At 49.5% G+C, this 25630-nt stretch overlaps 1 protein-coding gene across 9 annotated transcripts in view; it reads left to right on the top strand.

Annotated features, from left to right (window-relative positions):
* Nucleotides 1–25630, top strand: part of ros1 (c-ros oncogene 1, receptor tyrosine kinase) — a 335442-nt gene that overhangs the window by 185459 nt on the left and 124353 nt on the right. For all 9 annotated transcript variants that reach the window (XR_005461254.1, XM_038801721.1, XM_038801720.1 and 6 more), the window contains 3 exons: nucleotides 1612–1709; nucleotides 6352–6555; nucleotides 16117–16251. Coding sequence is in view for 8 of the 9 variants with exons in the window: in XM_038801721.1 (XP_038657649.1) it covers nucleotides 1612–1709; nucleotides 6352–6555; nucleotides 16117–16251 (437 nt within the window). In the remaining variant the exon portion in view is untranslated. The remainder of the gene's footprint in view (nucleotides 1–1611; nucleotides 1710–6351; nucleotides 6556–16116; nucleotides 16252–25630) is intronic.

Raw genomic sequence — 25630 nt, 5'->3', positions numbered from 1 at the left:
CCCAGGTCGATGGGTAGGGTACGAATGGCAAGGGAGCTGGGGGGGTTTATGGAGAGAATGGGTATGGTGGATCAATGGCGTTTTCAGAACCCAGGGGGAATGGAGTATTCTTTCTTTTCACATGCCTATAAGGTGTATTCGAGGATTGATTACTTTGTAGTGAGTCGGGAGATTTTGGTTGGGGTGGAGGGGGCAGAGTATGTGGGGTAGTTATCTCAGACCATGCACCCCACTGACTGGATATTCAGTTCAGTACGAGACGAGAGCAGAGGCCGGGGTGGAGGTTTGACTCGGGGTTGTTGGCGGATGGAGGTTTTTGTGATGAGGTGCGGTTGGCGATTAGGGTTTATGTGGAGTTCAATCAGAATTGGGAGGTGTCGGCAGGCATTTTTTTGGGAAGCACTGAAGGCAGTGGTCCAGGGAGAAATTATCTCATTTACAGTTTGTGTGAATAAGGAATCTTTGGACCGTGGGAGGAAACCGGAGCATCCGGAGAAAACCCACGCAGACACGGGGAGAACGTGCAGACTCCGCACAGACAGTGACCCAGCGGGGAATCGAACCTAGGACCCTGACTCTGTGAAGCCACAGTGCTATCCACTTGTGCTACCGTGCTGCCCAAATGTTTCGGATCCGTTGGAGAGTATGGGAAGGATTATGGGCCTGTTGGGGAGGTTTGGTGGGTTCTCTGGATACAAGCTGAATGTAGGGAAAAGCTAGGTATTCCCGGTGAATGAGCAGGCACAGTGGGCTAATTTAGGGGGGGGTGGATGCCTTTTACGGTGGTGAGGGATAGGTTTAGGTATTTGGGGATTCAGGTAGCGAGGGAATGGATGGGGCTCCATAAGTGGCATGCGCGGGGCCGTCATGTCCCTCGGCCGCCCCGCGGACTGATCCTGCGGGGCGGCGGAGGGAGAAAGAGTGCGTCCGTATGGACACACTGCCCGCGATCGGTACCCACCGATCGCGGGCCCATGCCCCCCTTGGCACGGCCGTGGTACTGCCGTGCCAATCGGGGCCCTGGATGCCCAGAACAAGCATGTTGTGGCCGTTTTTACGACAGCAGCAAGCAGGTGTGTTTGCTGCCGTAAAAACGGCCGTAAAGACCTGGGAACTCGGCCCATCGGCCTGGGGAGAATCGCTGTTCGCCGTAAAAAACGGCAAGCAGCGATTCGTGTCGTGGGGCGGACGTGGGGGGGGGGGGGGGGGGGAGAATAGCGGGAGGGCGGGAAAAATGTCGGGGACGCCCTCCCGCTATTCTCCGACCCGTCGTGGGCAGCGGAGAATCACGCCCTATATAACTCGAGCTATCACCTTCATTGTCTTCCGTAATGAGGTAATCATCTTTTTAAAGGATAATATGAAACAACTTCTTATCAGCTTTTACTTTTACATCCAGTTGTTTGTGCTTCTGGTTTGACGTCTCTCAAACAATTGGACATGCAAATAATCAGATATTTATTCTGATTTGCTCAAATATAAAACCAAACTGTAGTTGACTATCTTACACCCATCTTCTAACTTTGGAATTTTTCTTTCAATACAATTTTTCTAAATGAATGCTTTGAGAATAGCTGGTAATCTCAAATTCTCTTTTTTCCCTTCCATCAGCTTCACCTGCCCTTGCTCAATGTGCATGATCTCACAGATATATCGCTAGATGTTGCAAAAGGTTGTACCTACCTTGAAAAAATGCATTTTGTCCACAGGTAAGTAACCATTTGTATGCATGTGCTGATTAATAGTTGATCTTGAATGTTGCTGTAGAAGAGGTAGATGTAAACAACTGGGGCTGGATTCTCCGCTGGCGGGATTCTCCGTTGTGCCGGCAGCGCACCCACGGCCGGGGATTTCCCAACGGCATGTGGCTGCCCACAATGGGGAACACCATTGGCCGGCTGGTGGGATGGAGAATCCCGCTGCCGGCGGGTGCGCGTGGTGATGGGGTGGGACAAAGAATCCCGTCCCTGGTATTTTCGCCCAAATAAATCAATTTTAGGGCAAGTATTTATCTGGCAATTATAGTGAACTTGCCTTAATGAGGACCATAACATATTTCTTTCTAAAAATCTAGCTTGATAACACTCAATTATGGCAACATGCAGCTCATGAAGCAGTCCCAATGAAGCAAAATTTTAAAACAAAATGTATTTTCAAAACCGATCTCTGATTGCCTTTTGGAAGATTTGTAACTGGAAAATCTTGATGTGCATCCTGCATAGGACTTTGAGCTTGCACCAGCCGTCAGCGGGATGGGCAGCGAGGGCGGAATATTTCACGGGAATCATGAAACGCAATTCTCATCGGAGAGATCGCTTTTCCCTATTTTCCCTGCGTCTCGCTAGTGATGTCACAAAGGGCGTCCCTTTTAATAGTTTTGCATCAATTTCCATGTTATTAGCAGGCCCTCTGCCACAAGATCTCCCTCCTCCTCACTAAATAATCATACCTAGCCGATGTGACATCACATCGGCAAGGTTCACAACAGATGAGAAGCTGTTGCGGAGATCCCTGTGGGGACCAGAGGTAAGTATACCCCCCAGGGGATAGAGGGATATGCTCTGTACTGTCCCCTGGCACATGTTGGCATAGTGCTAACCTTGCAGTGCCAATCTGGCAATGCCAACCTGTGCCGGAGTAGTGCCGGGGCAGGCACTAGTGTCAGCCTCGTGGTATGGGGGGGCATTTATGTGTGGTTTGGTAGGGAGCGGACACTGAGGGGGAGGCGGGAAGAGTATGTGGTGTTGGTGGGGGATGTGGAATGCCAGCGATGAATATTGGGGGGGGGAGCGCAAAATGTTGGTGATGAATGTGGGGGGGGGGGGGAGAATTTTAGTGAGGATTGTCGGGGGCAGGGGAGAGCCCCCAATACCTCCATGATGGGGGCTGAGGGCCATTAGCCTGCAGTGATGATTGGGGAGCCATCCTGCTTCCCTACTCTATCAGGCCCCCCACCACCAAAATGATGGCTCATTCATTTTTGTTTTCGCGAAGAGGCTCAATATCTGAAGAGAAGCTGGTCTGTGCAACTGGAGAGTTACACATCAGTTTTCAATCTGAAATCTGACTTTGCCCTCCAGCAAAACTCTGCCAATTTGCACAAAGACGGCAAAAGCTCGGTAACGGACTCCCCTGGAGTCCTCTCGGCAGTATTTAATCACTACCTCTGTACAATAACTGACGGTTTGGTGTTGTAGTGTTTTGCCACAAGCACCACTAGCTCTTCAAATGTCTTGGAGTCTGGGGCCACGGGGGACTTCAGGCTATTTATGACACTGAAAGTGGGGGCCCCACAGGAGGCTAGAAGAATTATGTCTGGTGATCATCCTCAACGATAACATTTGCCTTAAATAAAAGGGCATATGCTCCACATATTGAGTTCAGTCATCTGAACCCGCATCGAATGTATCGAGTCTGCCACAGAGTAGCATTTTCAAAATGGTGCAAACCTTTTTCTTTCGTGAAGAGAGGTGAGTGTGTTCCAACTGGTTAGTAGCGTCGACAGTACTTCCGCTTTATCTTCATCGCCAATTTACTTGTCACAGAGGGGTCTGGAAAGCAAAGTCAAAATGAATGGTTTGTTGCCAAAGTAAATCATATACAAGTAACAGCCCCAGTCCCAGCTGGGACTACTCTGCAACTCAGCTCCTGCCTGGGCTGGCTTTTAATGACCAGAGTTAACTATCCTGCTGATGGGCCCCGCCCCTCAGTGGGGGAGCTTGTACTCCACAATGCTCATGGGGTGATTAATCGGGTCATACCTGTGGATCACGTGGGGATTATAAAAGATGCACTCACCTGAGCTCCTCCGACGGGAAGACCCACCAGGTGCACATCATGGAAGGCCAGTCACGATTCACATTGGCGTGCCCTAATGTCAACATGAATGGATAATCTAATGGAGGAATTATCAGGCATGGAGAGGTCTGACATAGAGCATAGAACATACAGTGCAGAAGGAGGCAATTCAGCCCATCAGGTCTGCACCGATCCACTTAAACCCTCACTTCCACCCAATCCCCGTAACCCAATAACCCCTCCTAAACTTTTTTGTCACTAAGGGCAATTTATCATGACCAATCCACCTAACCTGCACGTCTTTGGACTGTGGGAGGAAACCGGAGCACCCGGAGGCAGCCCATGCAGACACGGGGAGAATGTGCAAACTCCGCACAGTTTACATTCAGATTTATTACAATGGGGTTCCCGATGTTGAGTGTCGGGATTCCCGCTTTGACACTGGCAAGGGGCGGGGACAATCGCAACAAGACTTCCCGCCGACATAAAACGTGATTTTTGACTCTCACTGGATTTTTTGCCCCTGTCACCAAACCCATTTGAAAATTTCGGACTGGGTTTCCTTTTGTGAGATCAGTGAGGGTTAAGAGGAAAGGTGCTAGATGTGTGCAAAATTGGAAAAGGTATTAATCAGGTAAGTAATGAACACCCATTTCTGTTGGTCAGTAGGTTGTAAAGTAGATGCCTTAACTTTACGGTCATCAATCAAGGGAACAAATGAAGAGCTAAAAATCCTCCCTTCTCCACAGAAGATAGTTATAGTCCATGGGATACTATTCTAGACACAAAAATAGCTGCAACGCCATGCTTATTTAAGTTGTTTATGTCTTCATAAGCTGCATGATTAATATATATTCCAATAACAAGAATTCCCAGGTACCATGGGCGGCACAATGGCATAGTGGTTAGCACAGCTCCATCACGGCGCCAAGGACACAGGTTCAATCCTGGCCCCGGGTCACTGTCCGTGTGGAGTTTGCACATTCACCCCTGCGTGGGTCTCACCCCCACAACCCAAAAATGTGCAGGGTAGCTGGATTGGTCACGCTAAATTGTCCCTTAAGTGTAAAATTTTTTAAAAAAGAAACTGATCATCAAAAGTGACCTAACGATTTATAACTTAAACAATCTTTAATGGCATGTGGCCGTCCCTGGTAGGAGGAGCATTTATTGGCCACTCCTAATTGTCCTTAAGAAGGCGCAGATGAGCTGGCTGTCATCTTGAGTACAATTGAGTGGTTTGGTTGGCCATTTCAGAGGGTTGTTAAGAGTTAACCACTGGATCTGTAACTCGTGTATCTGCCAGATGTGGTAAAGCCAGGCGGCTTCCTTCCCTAAAGAACATTGAAACAGTTGGGATTTTACTGCAATCGGTCAAGTTCCATGGTCACTGACACTGGCTTTTTATTCCAGATTGAATTTATAATATTAGGAGTGGGGAGTTGGGATTCTAGTTTATTATAAAGAGGAGTGAGATCCAATGTGCCTTTCAGCACTAACAAAATGAGTTGAGTCTAAACATTGTTCCTTTCACCCAATTCTAATGTTGTATCTGCTTCACTATTATTTGTAGCTTTCCCACAATTGTCAAGCTTTGTAGTAATAGAGTGAGGTTTGTTTGAACCAATGGATAATGGAAATGGAAAGAATCACTGTCCATAACCAAATGATTTGCAGCTGCCTCTGGCAATTAGGCTGCAACAATTTCAGGTGAAAGAGACAGCACAGTCAGTAAAGCTTGTAACTCATTTCCTGTAGAGTTGCTATTGCTGGGAAGCATTATCAGAAGAGAAATGGTACTCATATTCTGGTTGCAGTAATTGTGCAGATTGTACATTTCAAGAGGGTTGGAGACTCCAGTATATTATTTTGTTAATGTTATAAAACTACCTTTGTTGATGAGCTACCAGAGCTTTTCTGAAATTAACTATAGTCCATGAAGAAATAGAAAGTAATTAAAATACTGTGGGGGTCAATTCTCACCACCCTCACCAGGTAGGAATGGGGCAGTGTCCCCAAATCATGACTCTGAACTTAATGCCCCATTCCTGATTCTGATCCACCTACCGTCATTCTTCTGTACCGAAAATAAGTTATTTTTACATTTTGCTTCCTGCTGCCTTTCTAGTTTATGATCAACTACTAACTTCCCTTTGGAGGTCTTGCGAGGTTTTGCCAGCACTGGTTCTCCAGCTGTGGGGCTAGATTCTCTGGTTTCCCCAGCTGCGTGTTACTCGGCGGCACGCCTGTTTCGTTGGTGCCGGGGTTCTCTACTCCCATCGCTTCTCAAGTGATTTCCCATTGAAGCCACCCCACGCTGCTGGGAAACCCGTGGGCGGGGGGTGGCCTGCCCAGAGGGAATCCCAGCGGTCAGAGAATTCCGGCTGTGATGTTTGACAGGACCATTTGTGGCTCATTGACAGGCAGTGCACGTTTATGACCAAAAACAAACATTCATTTTTCAGGAAATATTTCTGTGCTGATCACATTTTAGCAGACCATGGTCTTGATGTAACTGCTGTAGTAGTACAAGTGTATTTTTACTTGTTTTAGGGATCTGGCTGCTAGAAACTGCTTAGTCTCCACAAAGGAATACAACTCCACAAACCGCAAGGTGAAAATAGGAGACTTTGGTCTTGCAAGAGACATCTACAAGAATGATTATTATAGAAAGGAAGGAGAAGGTTTGCTTCCTGTTAGGTGGATGGCACCTGAAAGCTTAATTGACGGGTTGTTCACGAATCAGTCTGATGTCTGGTGAGTAAATATCTCATGTTAATTGAATTGGAAAGTGTTTATCGTGCCTGATCATGTCTGTCAGATTCATCCATGCTTGGAAAGCGGTGATAGATCATGAGCATCATTATGGAGGGTCTTACAAACAGCAGTGAGAAAAATAACCAGTGGATCTTATTTTTTTTGGTGGCGTTTGAAGGAAGAATGTCCAAATTGGAGCTTGTTGGACCTCTACTCCCAACCACCTGAATAACATCGGACTGAATAACATAAACTTCCTCAGTTTAGCTCTTCCACACTGTGGCTCTGTGGTGGTCTGCAATTCGGACATTTGTGGATAAGTCCCAAGTCAATGACATGAACACAAAAATCTTAAGCTGACACTCCAGTGGTGTTTTGGTGGGTTGTTCTGGCCAACGTTTATTTCTTCACCGATAGATCTAGAATAGCAGTGGGGTAGAGTTGGGGTAGAGTTTCCTCTTTGGGCACAATCGGTGATTCTATGCAGTATGCCTCACTCTAATGTGCGGACTCCCAAGGTACCTGAGCCTTTGGATTCAACCCCTTCGCCTCAGAGACCTCGGCCGCGTGATCCCCGATCAGGCCCCTTATCTGAGGTGTTTGTCCCCCTCACCACAAGTTACCATTCAAACTCTCTTTCCTATTTCTGAACATGAAATCTGCTATGCACTGTGGTGATCACAAGTTAACTAGATGCAATACAACTGAGCAAACACTAGAGGGGGCACGGGAGAGCCATATAAATAGACGGGGACAGGAAGTGAGGACACACTTCACTGAGGGCAGAACTTGGAGCAGGACAGACACCCAGACATACCAGCTAGGAACACTGAAGGTCACCTTAGGAAACAGCTCTGAAGAGTGAACGAACTCACAATAAAGCATCTTCTCCACATTTGAGACTACGAGCTTTATTAAGACACGAGTAACAACACATGCACTAGCGTTTTAAAGTGTAATCTTTTAAATAAAATTGCTTTAAAATTGTTCATCAACACATTTAATCGTGGTAGTTGGGTAAAAACACGTTAATTCAGCTACAAATGTTTTTCATATCACAAAATGTAAAAGTATTTTCATCATAGGGCGCAATTCAACGGCCACGCTGCACCCGAAAAGCAGCTCGCTGCAGCGCAGCCTGGCCGCTGAAAGCCGGGAGACCCTGGTCCTGGGATCTGCCCAGCTCACAACGCATCGCGAGATTCAACGCGATCTCGCAAGACGTTGCAATGTGAATCCCGCCCACAATGGGCAAGATCACATTTTGGCAAATCTGCATATTAATAAGCCTCACTTTAATGTCCCGACTCCCATGGTACCTGAGGCGTTGGGATTCAACCCCTTTGCCTAAGAGACCTCGGCTGCGTAATCCTTGTTCAGGCCCCATACTCATTACGAATCACATTGGTTTCTCAGCACTGCGAGTGCAAGGAAACACGGTGGCTAAACACGCTCGCTAGGGGACTTTGTTCCCTTTTGGGAGAATCATGCCCAAGGTGTCAATCTGCTAACTGTAAGTCACCCAATCGTAAATGAATGAAAATGACAAGAAAATATACAAACTATTTTCTGGTTCAATTGAGATACTGTAGCCAGTTCCTTAGTACATTTTAAAGAATTCATTCAAAAACCTTTTAAAGTGCCAATTCTTACTCCCAAAAGATCCAACTTAATTTGTAAAGCCTCCAAGCATATTTAGCGGGAGCTCTCAATGCTGATTATTTCACCCCGAGAGGTTAAGAGTGGGTGAAGCTGCCTCAAGAACATAGAACATACAGTGCAGAAGGAAGCCATTCGGCCCATCGAGTCTGCACCGACCCACTTAAGCCCTCACTTCCACCCTATCCCCATAACCCAATAACCCATCTAACCTTTTTGGTCACTAAGGGCAATTTATCATGGCCAATCCACCTCACCTGCACGTCTTTGGACTGTGGGAGGAAACCGGAGCACCCGGAGGAAACCCACGCAGACACGGGGAGAACGTGCAGACTCCGCACAGACAGTGACCCAGCGGGGAATGAAACCTGGGATCCTGGTGCTGTGAAGCCACAGTGCTATCCACTTATGCTACCGTGCACTGCCCTCTAGTGCAGTGTTTGTAAAAGCAGCACAATATCGCATCAACCTTGGGTGAATTGCGCCAAAAAACAAACTGGTGTCATCGGGTAGAAACCCCAGTGCAGGTTTCTTGATTGTTGCCTCCTGTGCAGTTTGTGGAATCTTGCTTTGTGCAGACTGGTTGTTACATTTCATCCATTGCCACAGTGACTACACTTCATTAAGCACTTCACTGGTTGTAAAACACCTTCATGGGATTTCCCATGATGTCTGAGGTGCAAAGCCATTGATTGAATCGGGAAGAAGTTTAATTTAAAGAACAGCACCTCCACCAACGGAGCATTGTTTCGGTGATGCAGTGAGGTGTCAGTGTAGATTGTAGCCCTGAAGTGAAATTTAAACCCACAAATTTCTGACTTAAGCTGTGACCAACTCAACCAAGCTGATGCTCAACCAATTACATGTTTATAGCCATTAACATTCAATACACTCTTCAAAAAATGTTTTGGTGGAATGCGGAGAAATAATTTTGGCAGCCATGCACTCATAGTATAACTAGGATAAAATATAATCAATCTGAATTACATCCCAGACAATACTGAACTTATAATTTTGTATCCATTGTTAATTTACTTTTGGATGAATAAATATTGTCATTTATCACAAATTACCACAGTGACCGGCAGGATTTGATCCCACCAAAGTTGATTGTCATTTGCGTGGCTCACCCATCCTGGGGATGGGGAGCCTGTGGTGGTGGTCAACTTTAGCAGGATTGGAAGATTCCAGCAGTGGGAACAGTCGGAAAGTGCCACCCATTGTTCTATTTAATAGCTGTAGGCTCCTTATTTTCTTGACAGTTCAAATACATTTTGGAAAAACTATATACATGTATCATCATTGCAGCTTGCCACAATATTTAATACACGTGTTTTCTACATGATTGCATTACCACCACATTCCTGTGGGTGGTGCTGCGGAACCATTAGTCTGACTTGGATAAAAGTCAATGACTGCGGGTTCTGGAACCTGAAACAAAAACAGAAAATGCTGGACAATCGCATCAGGTCTGACACCATCTGTGGAAAGAGAAGGGAGCTGATGTTGCCAGGGCCGGCTCAAGGCACCGGCAACTCGGGCAGTCGCCCGGGGCGCCATGTGCTAGGGGGCGCCAGAGACTCGGGTCCCGCGCATGCGCAGTTGGGCCGGTGCCAACCAGCGCATGCGCGGTGGCCGCCCTCCCCCAGGGCGGCCCCCCCCCCCCTCGGTCCGCTCCCCCCCCCCCCGCCTCGGGTCCGTCCCCCCGCCCCCCCCCCTCGGGTCCGCCCCCCCCCCTCGGGTCCACCCCCCCCCTCGGGTCCACCCCCCCCCTCGGGTCCGCCCCCCCCTCGGGTCCACCCCCCCCTCGGGTCCGCCCCCCCCCCCCGGTCAGCTCCCCCCCCCCCTCGGGTCCGCCCCCCCGCCCCCCCCTGGGGTCCGCCCCCCCCGCTCGGTCCGCCCCCCCCTCGGCCCCGCCCCCCTCGGCCCCCCCGCTCGGTCCGCCCCCCTTGGCCCCGCACCCCCTCTCGGCCCCCCCCTCGGGGCCCCCCCCCCTCTCGGCCCCACCCCCCTCTCGGCCCCGCCCCCCCCCCTCTCGGCCCCCCCTCTCGGCCCCGCCCCCCCTCTCGGCCCCCCCCCCCCCCCCCCAAGGGCGCCGAAGTTCAGCTTGCCCGGGGCGCCAGCAACCCTAGGGCCGGCGCTGGATGTTGCGAGTCTCGGTGGCTCTTTGTCAAAGCTCTGACTTGGATGGTGGTTTCTAGTCGTGTTTGGCACACGCAGTCCACTGATATAATTTAAGTGAAACCCAAATCTGACGTTGATTTGGGCCTCCTCTCTTGTTACCATGGACAGGGACAATGTCAATATTGCATCCCTTCCAGGCCCGGACCAAGGATTTCCGGAATTATGTTCTGCCTTCTTTTTCAGCTACTGGGGTAGTGAGATTGTTTTAACAGTTTGAATCATTCTTTCCAGGTTTACCATTTCTTTTTTATCTAATTCGGGACCATAGTTTAAAATTGTGCACCCTACCACTGAACAAAATATTACCTAATCCGTGTCAGTAACTACAGCCTTTGTTTCTGAGATTAGGGTGTAGTTTTTCCTCCATTAGAAATGTCGCTAGCACATTCCAATTGTATATTGGATCTGGTCATAGGGGGGAATATTACTCATTATGGACTGATGGCAGTGGGTGGAAATTTGTCTGTGTGGATATGAAACAAAAGAGGGTTGAAAACCAAGGATAAACATCAATTACCATGGGGATCCATGCATATTTGACAAGTAAAATGCTGTGATCATTAAAATTACTGTCACTCTATCAGACTAACAAAATTGACCAATCATGCTAAGAAACTGCACTGAAGGAAAGGGAATTGAGGTTGATATAACCCAATTGCCTCAAGGTGCTGAAAGAGTTGTAATGTGACTAGTTTGTGGATCAGGTCACCTTGAGCCCATTTGCACTAAACAGTGTAGAAACGGCAGTGCACAGGGGAAGGAAAAGATACAAAATCGAGAATTCAGTGTTCAGGTTCGTTAGGTACCAGCAGTTTCCACCTTTTATAGAACATAGAACAGTACAGCACAGAACAGGCCCTTCGGCCCTCGATGTTGTGCCGAACAATGATCACCCTACTTAAACCCACGTAACCCGTATACCCATAACCCAACAATTAACCTTACACTACGGGCAATTTAGCATGGCCAATCCACCTAACCCGCACATCTTTGGACTGTGGGAGGAAACCGGAGCACCCGGAGGAAACCCACGCACACACGGGGAGGACGTGCAGACTCCACACAGACAGTGACCCAGCCGGGAATCGAACCTGGGACCCTGGAGCTGTGAAGCATTGATGCTAACCACCATGCTACCGTGAGGCCCCAATTTAGACTCCTATGTCTGAATTTGGCCACTGGGGACTGGGTTAAGATTCTTGGCTCATTGGAAGCAGATAGAGGCTGGGAGAAGGGAAACAATCAAATGGCTACTGTAAAACCATCCAACAGCTGGATCAAATATCAACAGGCCAGCTGTCTACCATCCTAGATCTAGTTACGGTACACAGGAAGGATTACCTAAAGTGGGGATAATTAAATCATTAAAGAAAGTGACCAAAAAATTAAATCTAAATTGTACAAGAAAAGTATGTTCAGTGCCTCCCTGTATCGAAAGACAATGAGATATGTCAGGTACCTTAATCTGAACTAAATTAAAAATCAGGGTCTGCCTTTAAATGCCCCAAATCTGCCTTTCTGTGTGTGTTTTGTTTACTCCAACACTGCACGGTGAGGTGTGGGCTTTGAATGAATGAAAGCGTATCCTTATGGTTGACAATTTTTAGTTTGTAAATGTAAAGATCAAAACAGTAATGGCCCAATTCATGAGCACAATTGTACTGGAATCAAAACTGAATGTCACCAAACAGAGATCAATATTTGTTCCTAAAGATAACGCAGAGTTAATTCATTCTTTCTGTTCCCTTCCTCCTCAGTTGTAGTCTTGCTCTCACAAAACATGGGAACTATTTGACACAGCTGCAAATACAGGTTAATGCTGAGCCTCCATGGCCATATGGTGTGGCTGCTCTCTGACCTTGGGGCATGAGGATCTCTGAGGCAGTGGGGTTTGGGGGGGGGGGGGGGACAAGGGCTGGTGATGAGAGGATTGCAGGGAACACTTGGGGCGGGATTCTCTATCCTGGGATGCTTGGAATGCATTCCCCAATGAGACTGAGAATTGGGCATCGGGAGAAAATCGGGATCGGCGCCGACGGTGATATTCCGACCCCGCCCCTGCTGCCGGCCTGAACGAGGTCCATGATGCGCGCCAGCAGGAGGATGTAAACAAATGCAAATGAGTCTTAATGACCCATTTGCATCTATTTAGCAGGACAAGTGCCCTATCCTCCGGCTTCCCGTGATTTTCTGATCCCCACGGCCGTGATTCAGGTGGGGCCAGATCACATGTGGGCTCATCAGTCGTGAACCTGATATGGTGGACCTAGGCCCACTGCGAGGCCCACCACATCAGGGCCACGGTTGATGAGCCCATCTGAGCCCATTCGGGGGTCACCATCCTCCCCCAATAATGCATTGCTTTCCCACGCCTCCTCTAGCAGCCCCCACTATGCCCCACCACAAGGCCTCTTTAATAGGGGAACCCCCCCAGGAACTCCTGTATTAGGGACCCCCGCCGGGCCCCCTGTAATAGGGGACCCTCTCAGCTACCCATGTAATAGGGAGACCCCCACAGAGACCCCCTTCCTAAAGGATCTCCCTCCACAGACCCCACGTACACACACATTCATATCCCATCACGCTTCAGTGGCGTAAGTGGTGAAACCACGATGTGTGTGCACATTGACCACATCAAAGAGATGTAAGTGCATTCCAATCACTCAAGAGTGTAATTGCACTGCACTTACCTCTCTTTGATGTTGTCAATGTTCACAAACATTGGGGTTTCACCACTTAGGCCACTGAAGCGTGAAGGGATATGACTGGAACAAGTTGGTTTTTAGAAGATGTGAATCACAGGCCACTACTCAAAAGCTTGACTGACTCCAGATAGTAGATCTATGGGAACCAGATGCAGACACAGCTGCTCTCCTTCGAGGAATGGATATGGGGAGCTGCAAGGTAAGTGTTACAGATATAATGCTTCCCTTGCCTCTGTCTGGACTGCTCTTTAGCTTCCAGACAGGGGTCCCTTTTCTGGGTGCGGGGTGTGTGTGTGTGTGTGGGGGGGGCTCTGTGTGTGTGTGTGGGGGGGGGGGCTGTGGAGGGGGTTCCTTTAGGCAGGGGGATTTTGTGGGGATGTCTTCCTATTACAGGTGTACCTGTGGAGAACCCCTATTACAGTGGTCCATGGGGGGAATCCACCTATGTCAGTGGTCCCTGGATGGGTTCCCCATATTACAGGGGTCCTTTGGGGGGGGGGGGGGGGAGCACCCAGGAAATCCAGGGGTGGGGGGGGGGGGGGGGGGAGTGCGATGCTGTGGGGGTCGAGGCAGGGATCGGGGCTGATTTGCAGTGTGGGGCCGGGGTTGGTGGCCGGCAGCGGGATATCTCTAATGTAATATCAGCCTGTATTTGAAAAACCAAGGGTGGGATTGAGCTGATATTGTTTAAGGTGGTGGCCCAATTGCATGCTGTGGAACACTGAATCGCATCCCATTTTACGACTGCAGGGGATCGTAAAACTGGTGCAATTCATCTCCGGCAGGAGAACATAGGGCCAGATTCTCCATTTCTGAGGATGAGTGCGGAGGATCTGTGGCGTCTTACATGGAAAAAATTGGCAGCGCCCCCTCACCGATCCTGTGACCGGTAAGGGGCTAGCAGCCACGGCGTGTAAATCTCCCGGCCTCCATGAAATAAATGGCCACTCAATAGCTGGGTCCGTGGCCACACACGCGCACGACAACAACCTGGAGTGGTCGCGCCGTAAAACGTGGCATCGGCTGTGTGTGGACCTGACCTGCCAAATAGTGCCATCCCAGCCACCCCAGGGCCACTCTCCAGCTCGTCCAACTGTGGCGGCGCTGGACACAGTCCGCAGCCACCACGCCGGATTCCCGCATGGCTGAGACCATAAGTGAACCATGCCATCGGGAACTCGGCCCATCGAGGGCAGAGTATCAGGGGAGGGCCTTCAGGTGACACGCTGAGGCCATCCCAACGGCATGCGGTGCGCACTGCGTGCCACGATGACACCGTTTCAGAGGGGCGGAGCATACAAAATCTGCGTCAAACAGGCACCTCCCCCGATTTCAGCATTAGAAGGGATTCTATGCCCGATCGCCGATTACACAATCAGCGTCGGGGAATGGAGAATACGCCCATTGTCTCCCAAACGGTGAATCCTGCCCATGGTCTCCCAAACGATGAATCCCACCCTTGGTTTTTCAAATGTGGGCTGATATTGCATTATTTGCCTCACAAATCTGTTAGAATTATTTGAGGAGATAACAAGGAAGTTAGACAAAGGAGAACCAGTGGATGCGATTTATTTAGATTTCCAGAAGGCCTTTGACAAGGTGTCGTATAGGAGGCTGTTAAAGAGGTTAATAACCCATGGTGTTGAGGATAAGAGCCTGGCATAGCTAGAGGTTTGGCTGACTGACAGAAGGCAGAGAGTGGGGATAAAGGGGTCTTTTTCAGGATGGCAGCCGGTAACTAATGGTGTGTCTCAGGGGTCAGTGATGAGACCACAGCTTTTCACAATATACATTAACGATCTGGAAGAAGGAACTGAGGGCACTGTTGCTAAGTTTGAAGATGATACAAAGATTTGCAGAGGGACAGGAAGCATTGAGGAAGCAGGAGGGCTGCAGAAGGACGTGGACAGGCTAGGAGATTGGGAAAAGAGGGACAGATGGAATACAATGTGGAAAAGTGTGAGGTTATGCACTATGGTAGAAGAATGGAGGCATGGACTATTTTCTAAATGGGAAAAAGCTCAGGAAATCAGAAGCATGAAGGGACTTGGGAGTCCTAGATGAAGATTCTCTTATGGTTAACATGCAGGTTCAGTTGGCAGTTAGGAAGGCAAATACAATGTTAGCATTCATGTCGAGAGGGCTAGAATACAAGACCAGGGATGTACTTCTGAGGCTGTACAAGGCTCTGATCAGACCCCATTTGGAGTATTGTGAGCAGTTTTGGGCCCCGTGCCTAAGGAAGGATGTGCTGGCCTTGGAAAGGGTCCAGAGGAGGTTCACAAGAATGATCCCTGGAATGAAGAGCTTGTCGTATGAGGAACGGTTGAGGGCTCTGGGTCTGTACTCGTTGGAGTTCAGAAAGATATGGGGGGATCTTACTGAAACAGACAGGATACTGTGAGGTCTGGATAGAGTGGATGTGGCGAGGATGTTTACACAAGTAGGAAAAACTAGAACCAGAGGACACAGCCTCAGACTGAAGGGACGATCCTTTAAAATAGAGATGAGGAGGACTTTCTTCAAGCAGAGGGTGGTGAATCTGTGGAACTCTTTGCCGCAGAAGGTTGTGGAGGCCAAATGACTGAGAGTCTTTAAGATAGAGATAGATAGGTTTTTGGTTAATAAGTGGATCAGGGGTCATGGGGAGAAGGCAGGAGAATGGGGATGAGAAACATATCAGTCATAATTGAATGGCGGAACAGACCCGATGAGCCAAACAGCCGAATTCTGCTCCTTTGACTTATGGTCTTATGGTCTTTATACTAATTGTGTCCACATAATATGGATGGCTGGTGTGCAACATTTTGCTGAGCTAGGGTTACAGGTGGAGAATAGTCCTGGTGTTCAAACAAGTAATAATAGCCTGCCTTTCGGAGTAAGGAATGGCTCATTCCTTAACCAGGGATAAAGTTTGATAGCATTAACTATTTGCTAAGCTCTGGGAGCAAATGACCAAGAATAATATTTACAATGCCATTCCTTTTCCTATATTTTTCAAATCACATTCCAGGTCATTTGGTATCTTAATGTGGGAAGTAATGACGTTAGGCCAGCAGCCTTATCCAGCTCGTACCAACCTTGAAGTATTGCATTTTGTCAGAACAGGAGGAAGGCTGGAGAAACCAACAACTTGTCCAGATAACGTGTAAGTATTGTTAAAGTGTAAAAGATTTTTGATCAGAATGCATAGCTGTTCCTGGACTATATTCCGAAAGTAAAATAATGGTAATATATACATGTGGTTAATTCGAAGTAAGGAGGTTTTCTGTAACTTAAGTATGTGCTGGTCTGAAACTGGAAGCTTTAAGTAGGTTCTGCGCTGGGCTGTTGAATAAGAACACAAATTGGTGGGATTTTCCAGCCCTTCCCACCAGTGGCTCCCCCCCCTTTTGCTCTTTTCAATTATCACGCACTCTGAGACATGTGCGCAACTATGTTGTTAATTATCAAGAGTCATCTTCTAATTCGCTTGATCATTTCAGCTGTTGTCTGAATCACAAACGTAAATATTAGATATCGACACAGCAGCGTGAGTGCCTTGCTGATTTATGTTCAGCTTCAAAATATGGGAAGACCGAAGTCTTTAACTGACTGAGCTTTCAGCTTTCCTGGTACAATAATGGTTATAATACCTTCCTTCCTGTTGTGCTGTCATCTGTGCTCACCTGTTTCATGTTTAAAATGCAGTTAAATCCACCTGATTGAATGTTTAAGGCCACCATGTTAGTGTTCATATCCAGGTGACTTCCTGTTCCGTTTCCATGTTTAACTGTGGTTAGTTGCTCACTGTCCTTGCATATACTCTTTAGTCCAACTTACAGTGGATGTCATGAGCTTAACTACAAGGAACACTCCTAGCACCTGGAGTAAGTGTCATTTAAATAAATATATATAGTGACAAAACAAAAATGCCCATCGCACATGTTAGGACCATAACCTTTAAGCTCCTTGACAGTTAGTCAGAATTATCCTTCAGGGCTGACAGTTTTGTCCACACTTGCGACCCCCATCTGCCTGCTGATGCGACCATCAATTCACGCGAAACAGAGAGTAGATGTAAACTGTGGCTTTAATCGACTAGAACAGAGCCTGCCTGCGACTGCTCTGCTACTGAGAGCCGCCTACAGGGCTACTGCTCTTTATACCTCCCCTCCAGGGGCGGAGCCCACAAGGGCATCAACGTGATACATCCTATGTAATATCGTACAATTGTCCATAGATGGAGCCCACATGGACAACAGCGTGATACAGTAACATACATGGTGAATGGTTAATACAATACGTTCATCACATTCACCCCCTGTTAAAAAATGGAAGTCCGGCAGGGTGAAGGATTCACAGGTTCAGCCTGTCCGGCGCCCGGATCGTGCGTTGTGATCGCCGAAGCTCTGGTATTGCAGCTGGCCCGGGTGTCGAACTCATCCATGCGGGCATGGGGTAGTGAAGCCGCCAGTGTGAGCACAGACACGGACTCCGGGAGCGTGTCTTCTGGAGCTTCATTCCTGTGGGTCAGTGAAGGGGGAATGAGGGGCGGGACGGGGTGCGGGTGCCATGTAGGGGCGGGGGCACTGGACAGTGTAGATTGGGGGGGGGGTGGGGTAAGTTGGGGTGGCGGTGGGAGTGGAACCTGCAGGTGCCAGGTCCCGGAGGGAAACCGTATCCTGTCGGCCGTCGGGGTGCTCTATGTATGCGTACTGGGGGTTGGTGTGAAGGAGCTGGACCCTCTCTACCAGGGGGTCGGACTTATGGCTCCTGGCGTGTTTGCGGAGTAGGACGGGCCCCGGTGTCTTCAGCCAGGACCAAAGCGAGACCCTGGAGGTGGATTTCCTGGGGAAAACAAACAGGCGGTCATGAGGGGTCTCGTTCATGGCCGTGCAAAGGAGGGACCTAATAGAGTGGAGTGCGTCGGGGAAGACCTCCTGCCAGTGGGAAACTGGGAGATTCCTAGACCGTCACGTTCTCCCTCTCCACCTGCCCGTTTCCCCGGGGTTATAACTGGTAATCCTGCTCGAGGCAATGCCCTTACCGAGCAGATACTGACGCAGTTCGTCGCTCATAAACGATGAGCCCCGGTCACTGTGGATGTAAGTGGGGAAACCAAACAGGGTGAAGACACTATGCAGGGCCCTAATGACGGTGGCCATGGTCATGTCGGGGCAGGGGATTGCAAAGGAGAAGCGGGAGAACCCGTCAACGACGTTGAGGAAATACGTGTTGCGGTTGGTAGAGGGGAGTGGCCCTTTGAAGTCGATACTGAGGTGCTCAAAGGGCCGGGATGCTTTCACCAGGTGGGCCTTATCCGATAGAAGTGCGATTTGCATTCCGCACAGATTTGGCAGTCTCTGGTCATGGCAGGTTGTGGGCCTTGATGTAGTGGAGGAGGCGTATGACCCCCGGGTGGCAGAGGTCATCGTGGATAGCCCAGAGTCAGTCATCTTGCGCGCTGGCGCACGTGCCGCGGGACAGGACATCTGGGGGCTCGTTGAGCTTCCTAGGACGATATACTATATTGTAATTATAGGTGGAGAGTTCGATCCTCCACCTCAAGATCTTATCATTCTTGATCTTGCCCCGCTGCGTATTATCAAACATGAAGGTTACTGATCGTTGGTCGGTGACGTGGGTAAACCTCCTACCAGCGAGGTAGTGCCTCCAGTGCCGCACAGCTTCCACGATGGCTTGGGCTTCTTTTTCGACCGAGAGTGTCGAATTTCGGCATTGAGGTGTTGAGGGTACGTGAAAAAAATGCTACTTGCCTGCCCGCCTGGCTAAGGGTGGCGGCGAGGACGAACTCTGACGCATTGTTCTCCACCTGGAAGGGGACGGACTTGTCCACTGCGCGCATCGCGGCTTTGGCAATATCTGCCTTGATGCGGCTGAAGGCCTGGCGGACCTCGGCCGCCAGAGGGAAGATGGTGGCCTTGTTTAGTGGGTAGGCATTGTCCGCATAGTTGGGGACCCACTGGGCGTAATAGGAAAAGACCCCGAGGCACCTTTTCAGGTCCTTGGGGCAGTGGGGAAGGGGGAGTTGCAGGAGGGGCGCATACGGTCGGGGTTGGGTCCTAGAACTCCATTTTCCACGACGTAGCCAAGGATGGCTAGTTTGGTTGTGCGGAAAACGCATTTCTCCTTGTTATAAGTGAGGTTAAGGGTTCGGGTGGTTTGGAGAAATCTCTGGAGGTTGGCGTCTTGGTCCTGCCGATCATGGCCACAGATGGTGACGTTGTCCAAGTACGGAAATGTGGCCCGCAGCCCATACTGTCCACCATTCGGTCCATCGTTCTTTGGAAGACCGAGACCCCGTTTGTGACGCCGAAGGGGACCCGGAGGAAGTGGAAGAGGCGGCAGTCTGCCTCAAAAGCCGTGTAGTGGCGGTCCTCCGGGCGGATTGGGCGCTGGTGGTATGCAGACTTCAGATCCACCGTGGAGAACACCCGGTAGTGTGCGATCTGGTTAACCATGATCCGGAGAATGGGGTAAGCATCGAGGTGCGTGTACCGGTTTATGGTCTGGCTGTGGTCTACAACCATCCGGTTCTTTTCCCTGGTCCGGACGACCACCACCTGAGCTCTCCAGGGGCTATTGCTGGCCTCGATGATCCCCTCCCGCAAGAGTGTCTGGACCTCGGACCGGATGAAAGTCCTGTCCTGGATGCTGTACCGCCTGCTTCTGGTGGCGACTGGCTTACAGTCGGCGGTGAGATTTGCGAAGAGTGGGGGAGAATCGACCTTCAGGGTCGCGAGGCTACATATGGCGAGTGGGGGTAGTGGCCCACCGAACTACAGAGTTAGGCTCCTGACGTTGCACTGGAAGTCCAGTCCCAATAGGAGAGGAGCGCAGAGGTCGGGGAGTACATATAACCTAAAATTGGAGTACTCGGCGCCCTGTATTGCAAGGGTTGCGGTAGTGCACCCCCCGGATCTGCACCGAGTGCGACCCAGAAGCGAGGGAGATGGTTTGATGTGCAGGGAAGATTGGGAGCGAGCAGCGCCTTACCATGTCTGGATGAATGAAGCTCTCTGTGCTCCCGGAGTCGAACAGGCAAGGTATTTCATGTCCATTGACCCGGACGGTCATCATGGAGCTCCAGAGGTGTTTGGGTCGCGACTGGTCAAGAGTGACCGCACTGAGTTGTGGGTAGCGGGCGTGGTCGGAGGTGCTGGGGTGGTCCCAAGATGGCTGCCCCCGTCGGTCGCACGTGTTGGGCGCCGCTGCAGATGGCGGCCAAGATGGCGACCCCCGTCGGTCGCACATGTCGGGCAGCAAGGAGGATGGCGTCCAAGATGGTGACCCCCCATGAGCCGCACGTGGTGGGCCGCGTGGGCGAGGATGGCCAAGATGGCGGCTCCCATGAGTCGCACATGTTGTGTGGGCTTGAAGATGGCTGCCCCCACGGACAACACGAGACCAATGATGGGGGAGGGGGGGGGGCACATTGCGAGCCTGCGAGTGTGAGAGGTCGAGCCTATGATTTTGAGTTTTTGGACCTGGCCAGACAAACTTTAGCGAAATGTCCCTTTTTACCGCAGTCGCTGCAATTCGCGTTCCGAGCCGGGCAGCGCTCCCTGGGGTGCTGATGCTGGCTGCAGAAATAGCAGGGTAGCCCCCCGTGTTGGGCGGGGAGCCGCGCGGCACAGGCCTGGGGTACTCTCTGGTCGGGGGTCCACGAGGGGGTCGCGTGATCAGACAGGAACGCGTTGATACTTTGGAATGCTACTTCTAGAGAGGAGGCTATCTTTACCGTCTCTTCCAGGTCGAGGGCACCTTTCTCGAGTCGGCGCTGTCTCACGTAGTTGGGCCTGACTCCAGCCACGTAGGCGTCCCGGATGGCGAGGTCCATATGTTGAGTGTCCGTAACGTCCTGGTAGTTGCAACTTCGCGCAAGGATTTTGAGGTCGCGTAGGTACTCCTCCAGCAATTCCCTGGGGCTTTGGCTCATAGTTCAAAGGGCATTGATGCAATGGGCATCAATGAGCTCAATTTCTTTTGAGGAGATGCTGCCCGTCCACCTTGTTCACTGGCCTTACGTATAGGCGCTTTCAGTATCGCGAGGGTGTCTGCGTACGTGCAGGCTTGCTCGAGTTGTACAGAGATTCAATGGCTCACCCGGGCGTGGAGGAGGCTCAGCTTCTGATCGTCGGAGATGGATGGCGAGGAGGAGGCGGAAAGGTAGGCCTCGAAACAGCGAAGCCAGTGCGAAAAAATCCCTTTGGCCTCCACGGCTTGTGGGCCGAGTACCAGTCGGTCAGGTTAGAGGGCCGATTCCATTGTGGTGTTGTAGTCAATTAAATTGATGCAACCATCAATTCACGCGAAACAGAGAGTAGATGTAAACTGTGGCTGTAATGATTGGAACAGAGCCTGCTTGCGACTGAGCTGCACGAGAGAGTCGCCTACAGAGCTGCTGCTCTTTATACCTCCCCTCAAGGTGCGGAGCCACAAGGGCACCAACATGATACATCCTATGTAATATTGTACAATGGTCCATAGATGGAGCCCACATGGGCAACAGCGTGATACAGAGTAATACATAGTGAATTGTTAATACAATACGTTCACCACATCTGCATTCCCTCCTCCCGTGCCCATTCGCTGCACCCCCACCTGCCTGTGCCCACCTCCCCATTCATGTGTCCACATTCCCCACTAAACTGCTGTGGTCCAACCCCTTCAGCCCGCAACCTCCCACTGCCCACGTATACATAGAGGAACTCGCTTCATGCACTAACCCGCCTGCCCACTTACACATCCTGGGCTATCCCAGCCAAGAGTAGGCATAGACCCTGTTATGATCTCTGAGAGAATTGATTATTTTGTTCTGATGGCACATGTGGGCTCTGGGACTAGAAAAATACATTTTCAGACTTTTTCCTCCATGGAAAGTTTGGGGGCACTGCTGGCTGAGTAACTATTGGGCTGGTCCACCTTCTGCCAAAGAAAGGGGGCCAGGCACAACAGAAGAAGCCTGGCAGGTGGAAGATACTTGACCATGAGGTTATTCCTGGGTTTAGATTCAGGCTAAGGTTGTGGAGGGCCATACTGCAACACTCTGGACATCATTGTTTTCAGCCCCTGAGTACATTCTCCTAGAATTGTGTACACTTCACATGATGCACAGCAGAGGGCATTCAAACTGTTTGAATGCAAGTCTTTTTGCAAAAAAAGGATTCTATTAAATTTCTATTTAAGCCGCCTCCGCGTTTCCCAATTTTAAATGGCGCAATTTGAACAGAACTTTGCTAACTGCAACCACAATAGAGGTTGTAAAGCACACGATACACTTAGAAGATAATGAACAACTGGATTATTAATTTCCCTGCTTTGAACCTCGACATCGCTAGAATTCCTAGCAGTGTGGGAGGGGCCCAGCCAATCACGTACACATGTACACAGGTCCTGCCCGAAGTTGGAGAAATCTTGGAGGTCGTTCTTCAGCATGATGTTGACGGTCTTGCACGTGGATTTGGAGCCTAGCCCCCGGGGGCCATATCCGGGTTGTGTCAGACTTGCCGAAGTTGCAGACGGCAGTGGGGGCAGGCGTTTTAGCCTTCGCCTCGTTGATCACTCGCAGACGGGTTCTGCTGGGGTGGAGGTCAGCTTCTCCACCCTGTGCCTCGGTGTGGCTGGGGGATTTAATGGAGTTCTTGCACTTAGAAAAGGTGAAATTTACTTTAAGAGGGGTGAGTGAGGGGTTCCATAAAAGGTGGGGTTTGTTTATACTACATTTCGGGGAGCTGGTTACCGTCAACTGCTTAGGGGGGGGTGGGGAGGGGATGAGGTGGGGCGGTTGGTTGGGGTATCGTGTGGGGGGAGGGTGCGTGTTTAGGTGTTGGGGTTGGGGTTATTTTGTTCTGTAATGTTATGCCTGTTAAATGTAAAAATTTGAATAAAAATATTTTGTTAAAAAATTACTACAATTTCTAGAGCCCGCACCTGCTGCAATCTTGATTGCATTAATTCTTTTAGCTGTGTGCTTGCAAATATGCAAAGAACAATTTTATGGTAAGCTCCTCAGGAAATCACTTTTGTCCCCCTAATACATTCATCGTCTGTCAGCACATAAGAGGACCATTGTCTGAAGTTAGCAGTCATATGTGTTTCTTGCGGGGAAGGAAGCAGCAGGCGATGATAAAATAGGGAAAGCTGTGTGAGGGTAATACAATTTAGAGACATTTATTGTAGAGTAAATTGGGAAATGCTTACTTTGTCTGTGTCAGCTTGACTTCCACTAACCATCTCATTGAGATTAATTGTACTCAGGTATTCCTTTATGATGATTTGTGGCCACAACATTGTTTACAGAGTACAACACTTGACACATAGAAATGAATCTCATTTTAATCTTGCACTGCAAAATCAGCTACCTAAAATATCTTGAATACATCAAGAAGATGTATGCATGCTCTGGAGAGGCTAAGCGTGGATATCATACTAGCTGGGTGAGCATTGTCTTTGAACTTCAGAGACTGTGAAATCAGTTCAGCAGTCCTGGGCTGAAAGCCTCAGAAATCTCTGTAACTGGAAAGGTTTGTCAGCATTTGTAACTCCACAAAGAGTGGGTTCCCTGGCATCATTTTCAAAGTTATCATAGAACATAGAACATACAGTGCAGAAGTAGGCCATTCGGCCCATCGAATCTGCACCCACTCCCTTAAGCCCTCACTTCCACCCTATCCCCGTAATAACCCCTCCTAACCTTTTTGGACACTAAGGGCAATTTAGCATGGCCAATCCACCTAACCTGCACGTCTTCGGACTGTGGGAGGAAACCGGAGCACCCGGAGGAAACCCACGCAGACACTGGGAGAACATGCAGACTCCGCACCGACAGTGACCCAGTGGGGAATCGAACCTGGGATCCTGGCGCTGTGAAGCCACAGTGCTACCGTGCTGCCCTCATTTATCTGTGAACTACAAAGTAAGGTTACGGTTAAACATTATTACATGGCAAAGTGAAAATAGATTAAACTCCACCTTGCAGTCTTCACTTCCTCATCCCCCTTTGCTGCATGAATGGGAGCAAGTTATACAGTTACATTTTTGAGAAGCTCACACAATCACAGCGCATGCTGCTATTATTCATTCTTTAGTAATTCCATTGCAGTTAAGTCATTACAAGCAATCAGAGTAAGCCCAGAGTGTAATTCCATATTTGGAAATGTCATGTGAGATGTCTAGTGCCACATTAAAATAAAATAAAGACCAAATTGTCTGGCTGTAGCTGGATTTAATAACTGGCATGCTGCCCAAACTTTGTTGGGAACATGGGAAGGTCCTGCTTGTTATAGTTTCCAACAATGTTAGCCAGCAGGTGCATTCTTCTCTTGTCCTTGAACACAGCTCTCCCAAATATCGCATTCTGCTGAGATTTTACTTTGACGGTTTACACAGAGAAGTAACATTGGTTTGTTAAATAACTGGTGACTCTGAGAGTGCTGTAAGATTACGCAATCGCCTTTTATATAATCACATGAAAGTCCATGTATGTGTCACCAGTTGTTTACTGTGGGTGTGCGGGTATTTTGAACTTTAATGTTTTGGGGAATGGCACTTCTGGGCACCCAGCGTTAATGTCGAGCACTCCCAGGTAAGATCGAGCAAAGCCAGATTTAAGATAAATGCTCTTTCTAATCTGCTTCGGCTCCAACCTCAGAAGAACGCCGACTACAGCAGCAGTTTGACCATTAACTTTTCTCATACCAGCATTCTATAGCTGCTCCAAGTGAGATTCTCTGTTAGTGCCTTGTTGTGCTGCAGCCTTATGTTTACAACATACTTGTGACTGCACAAACTCCACCCACACAGGATCCCTGCAGCTGAAGGAGATTTTTGTTTCCCTTTTCACATTCTTTTCTTGGGAAATAGTGTAAAGTGGTGGAAAGACTTGTCGGCTGATTAATAGGGAGGGGTCTTCCATTCCATGTTTAAGTCCCATGGCAGGGGCGGGAAGTCGAAGGGACTCCTGCCATAGAGCGTAGCGGATAAACTCGCTGAATCGTGCGATGCTGAACTGAACAGTTGTGCAGTTGTGAGATTCACATTCAGTCTCATGGGGCGGGCAGGAAATTGGACACCCTGCCATTTGCCCGGCTGCCATCTTTAAAAGGCACCCGGATAGGCATTCGTTAATGGCACGCCGACCATGGAAAAAGGATAAGCAGGAGAAGGCAGCGACCTCCAATTCCCTGCTTCAGCTATAACGCCGGGAGCATCTCGTTGAGGCCATGCAGCACTCACCTCCAGGGATGGCCACAGGAGGCCATCTCAGCTGACCACGCCGGCCTGGGAGGGTGGTCAGTGCCAGTGTGGGTTCCAGAGGAGGACCGCCCTGCAGTGCAAGAAGCAGATGAGTGATCCCATCCTCTCTGCCAGGGTAAGTAAACCTTCCACTGATCGGGCTTATATTGACAATAGCTTATTTGCTTTGTGCATCTTTCAACTGCTTGGAATGGGAAGGCAATATAGCACGGTATGCCCTATCACTTCTCCTCTGTACTTTCATTTTCTCCCTCGCATATTGGAAT

The sequence above is a fragment of the Scyliorhinus canicula genome, chromosome 7 (assembly GCF_902713615.1).
Source record: "Scyliorhinus canicula chromosome 7, sScyCan1.1, whole genome shotgun sequence".
Taxonomy (NCBI): Eukaryota; Metazoa; Chordata; class Chondrichthyes; order Carcharhiniformes; family Scyliorhinidae; genus Scyliorhinus; species Scyliorhinus canicula.
The sequence above is the reverse complement of the archived record's forward strand: the minus strand, read 5'-3'. Positions and strand labels throughout refer to the sequence as shown.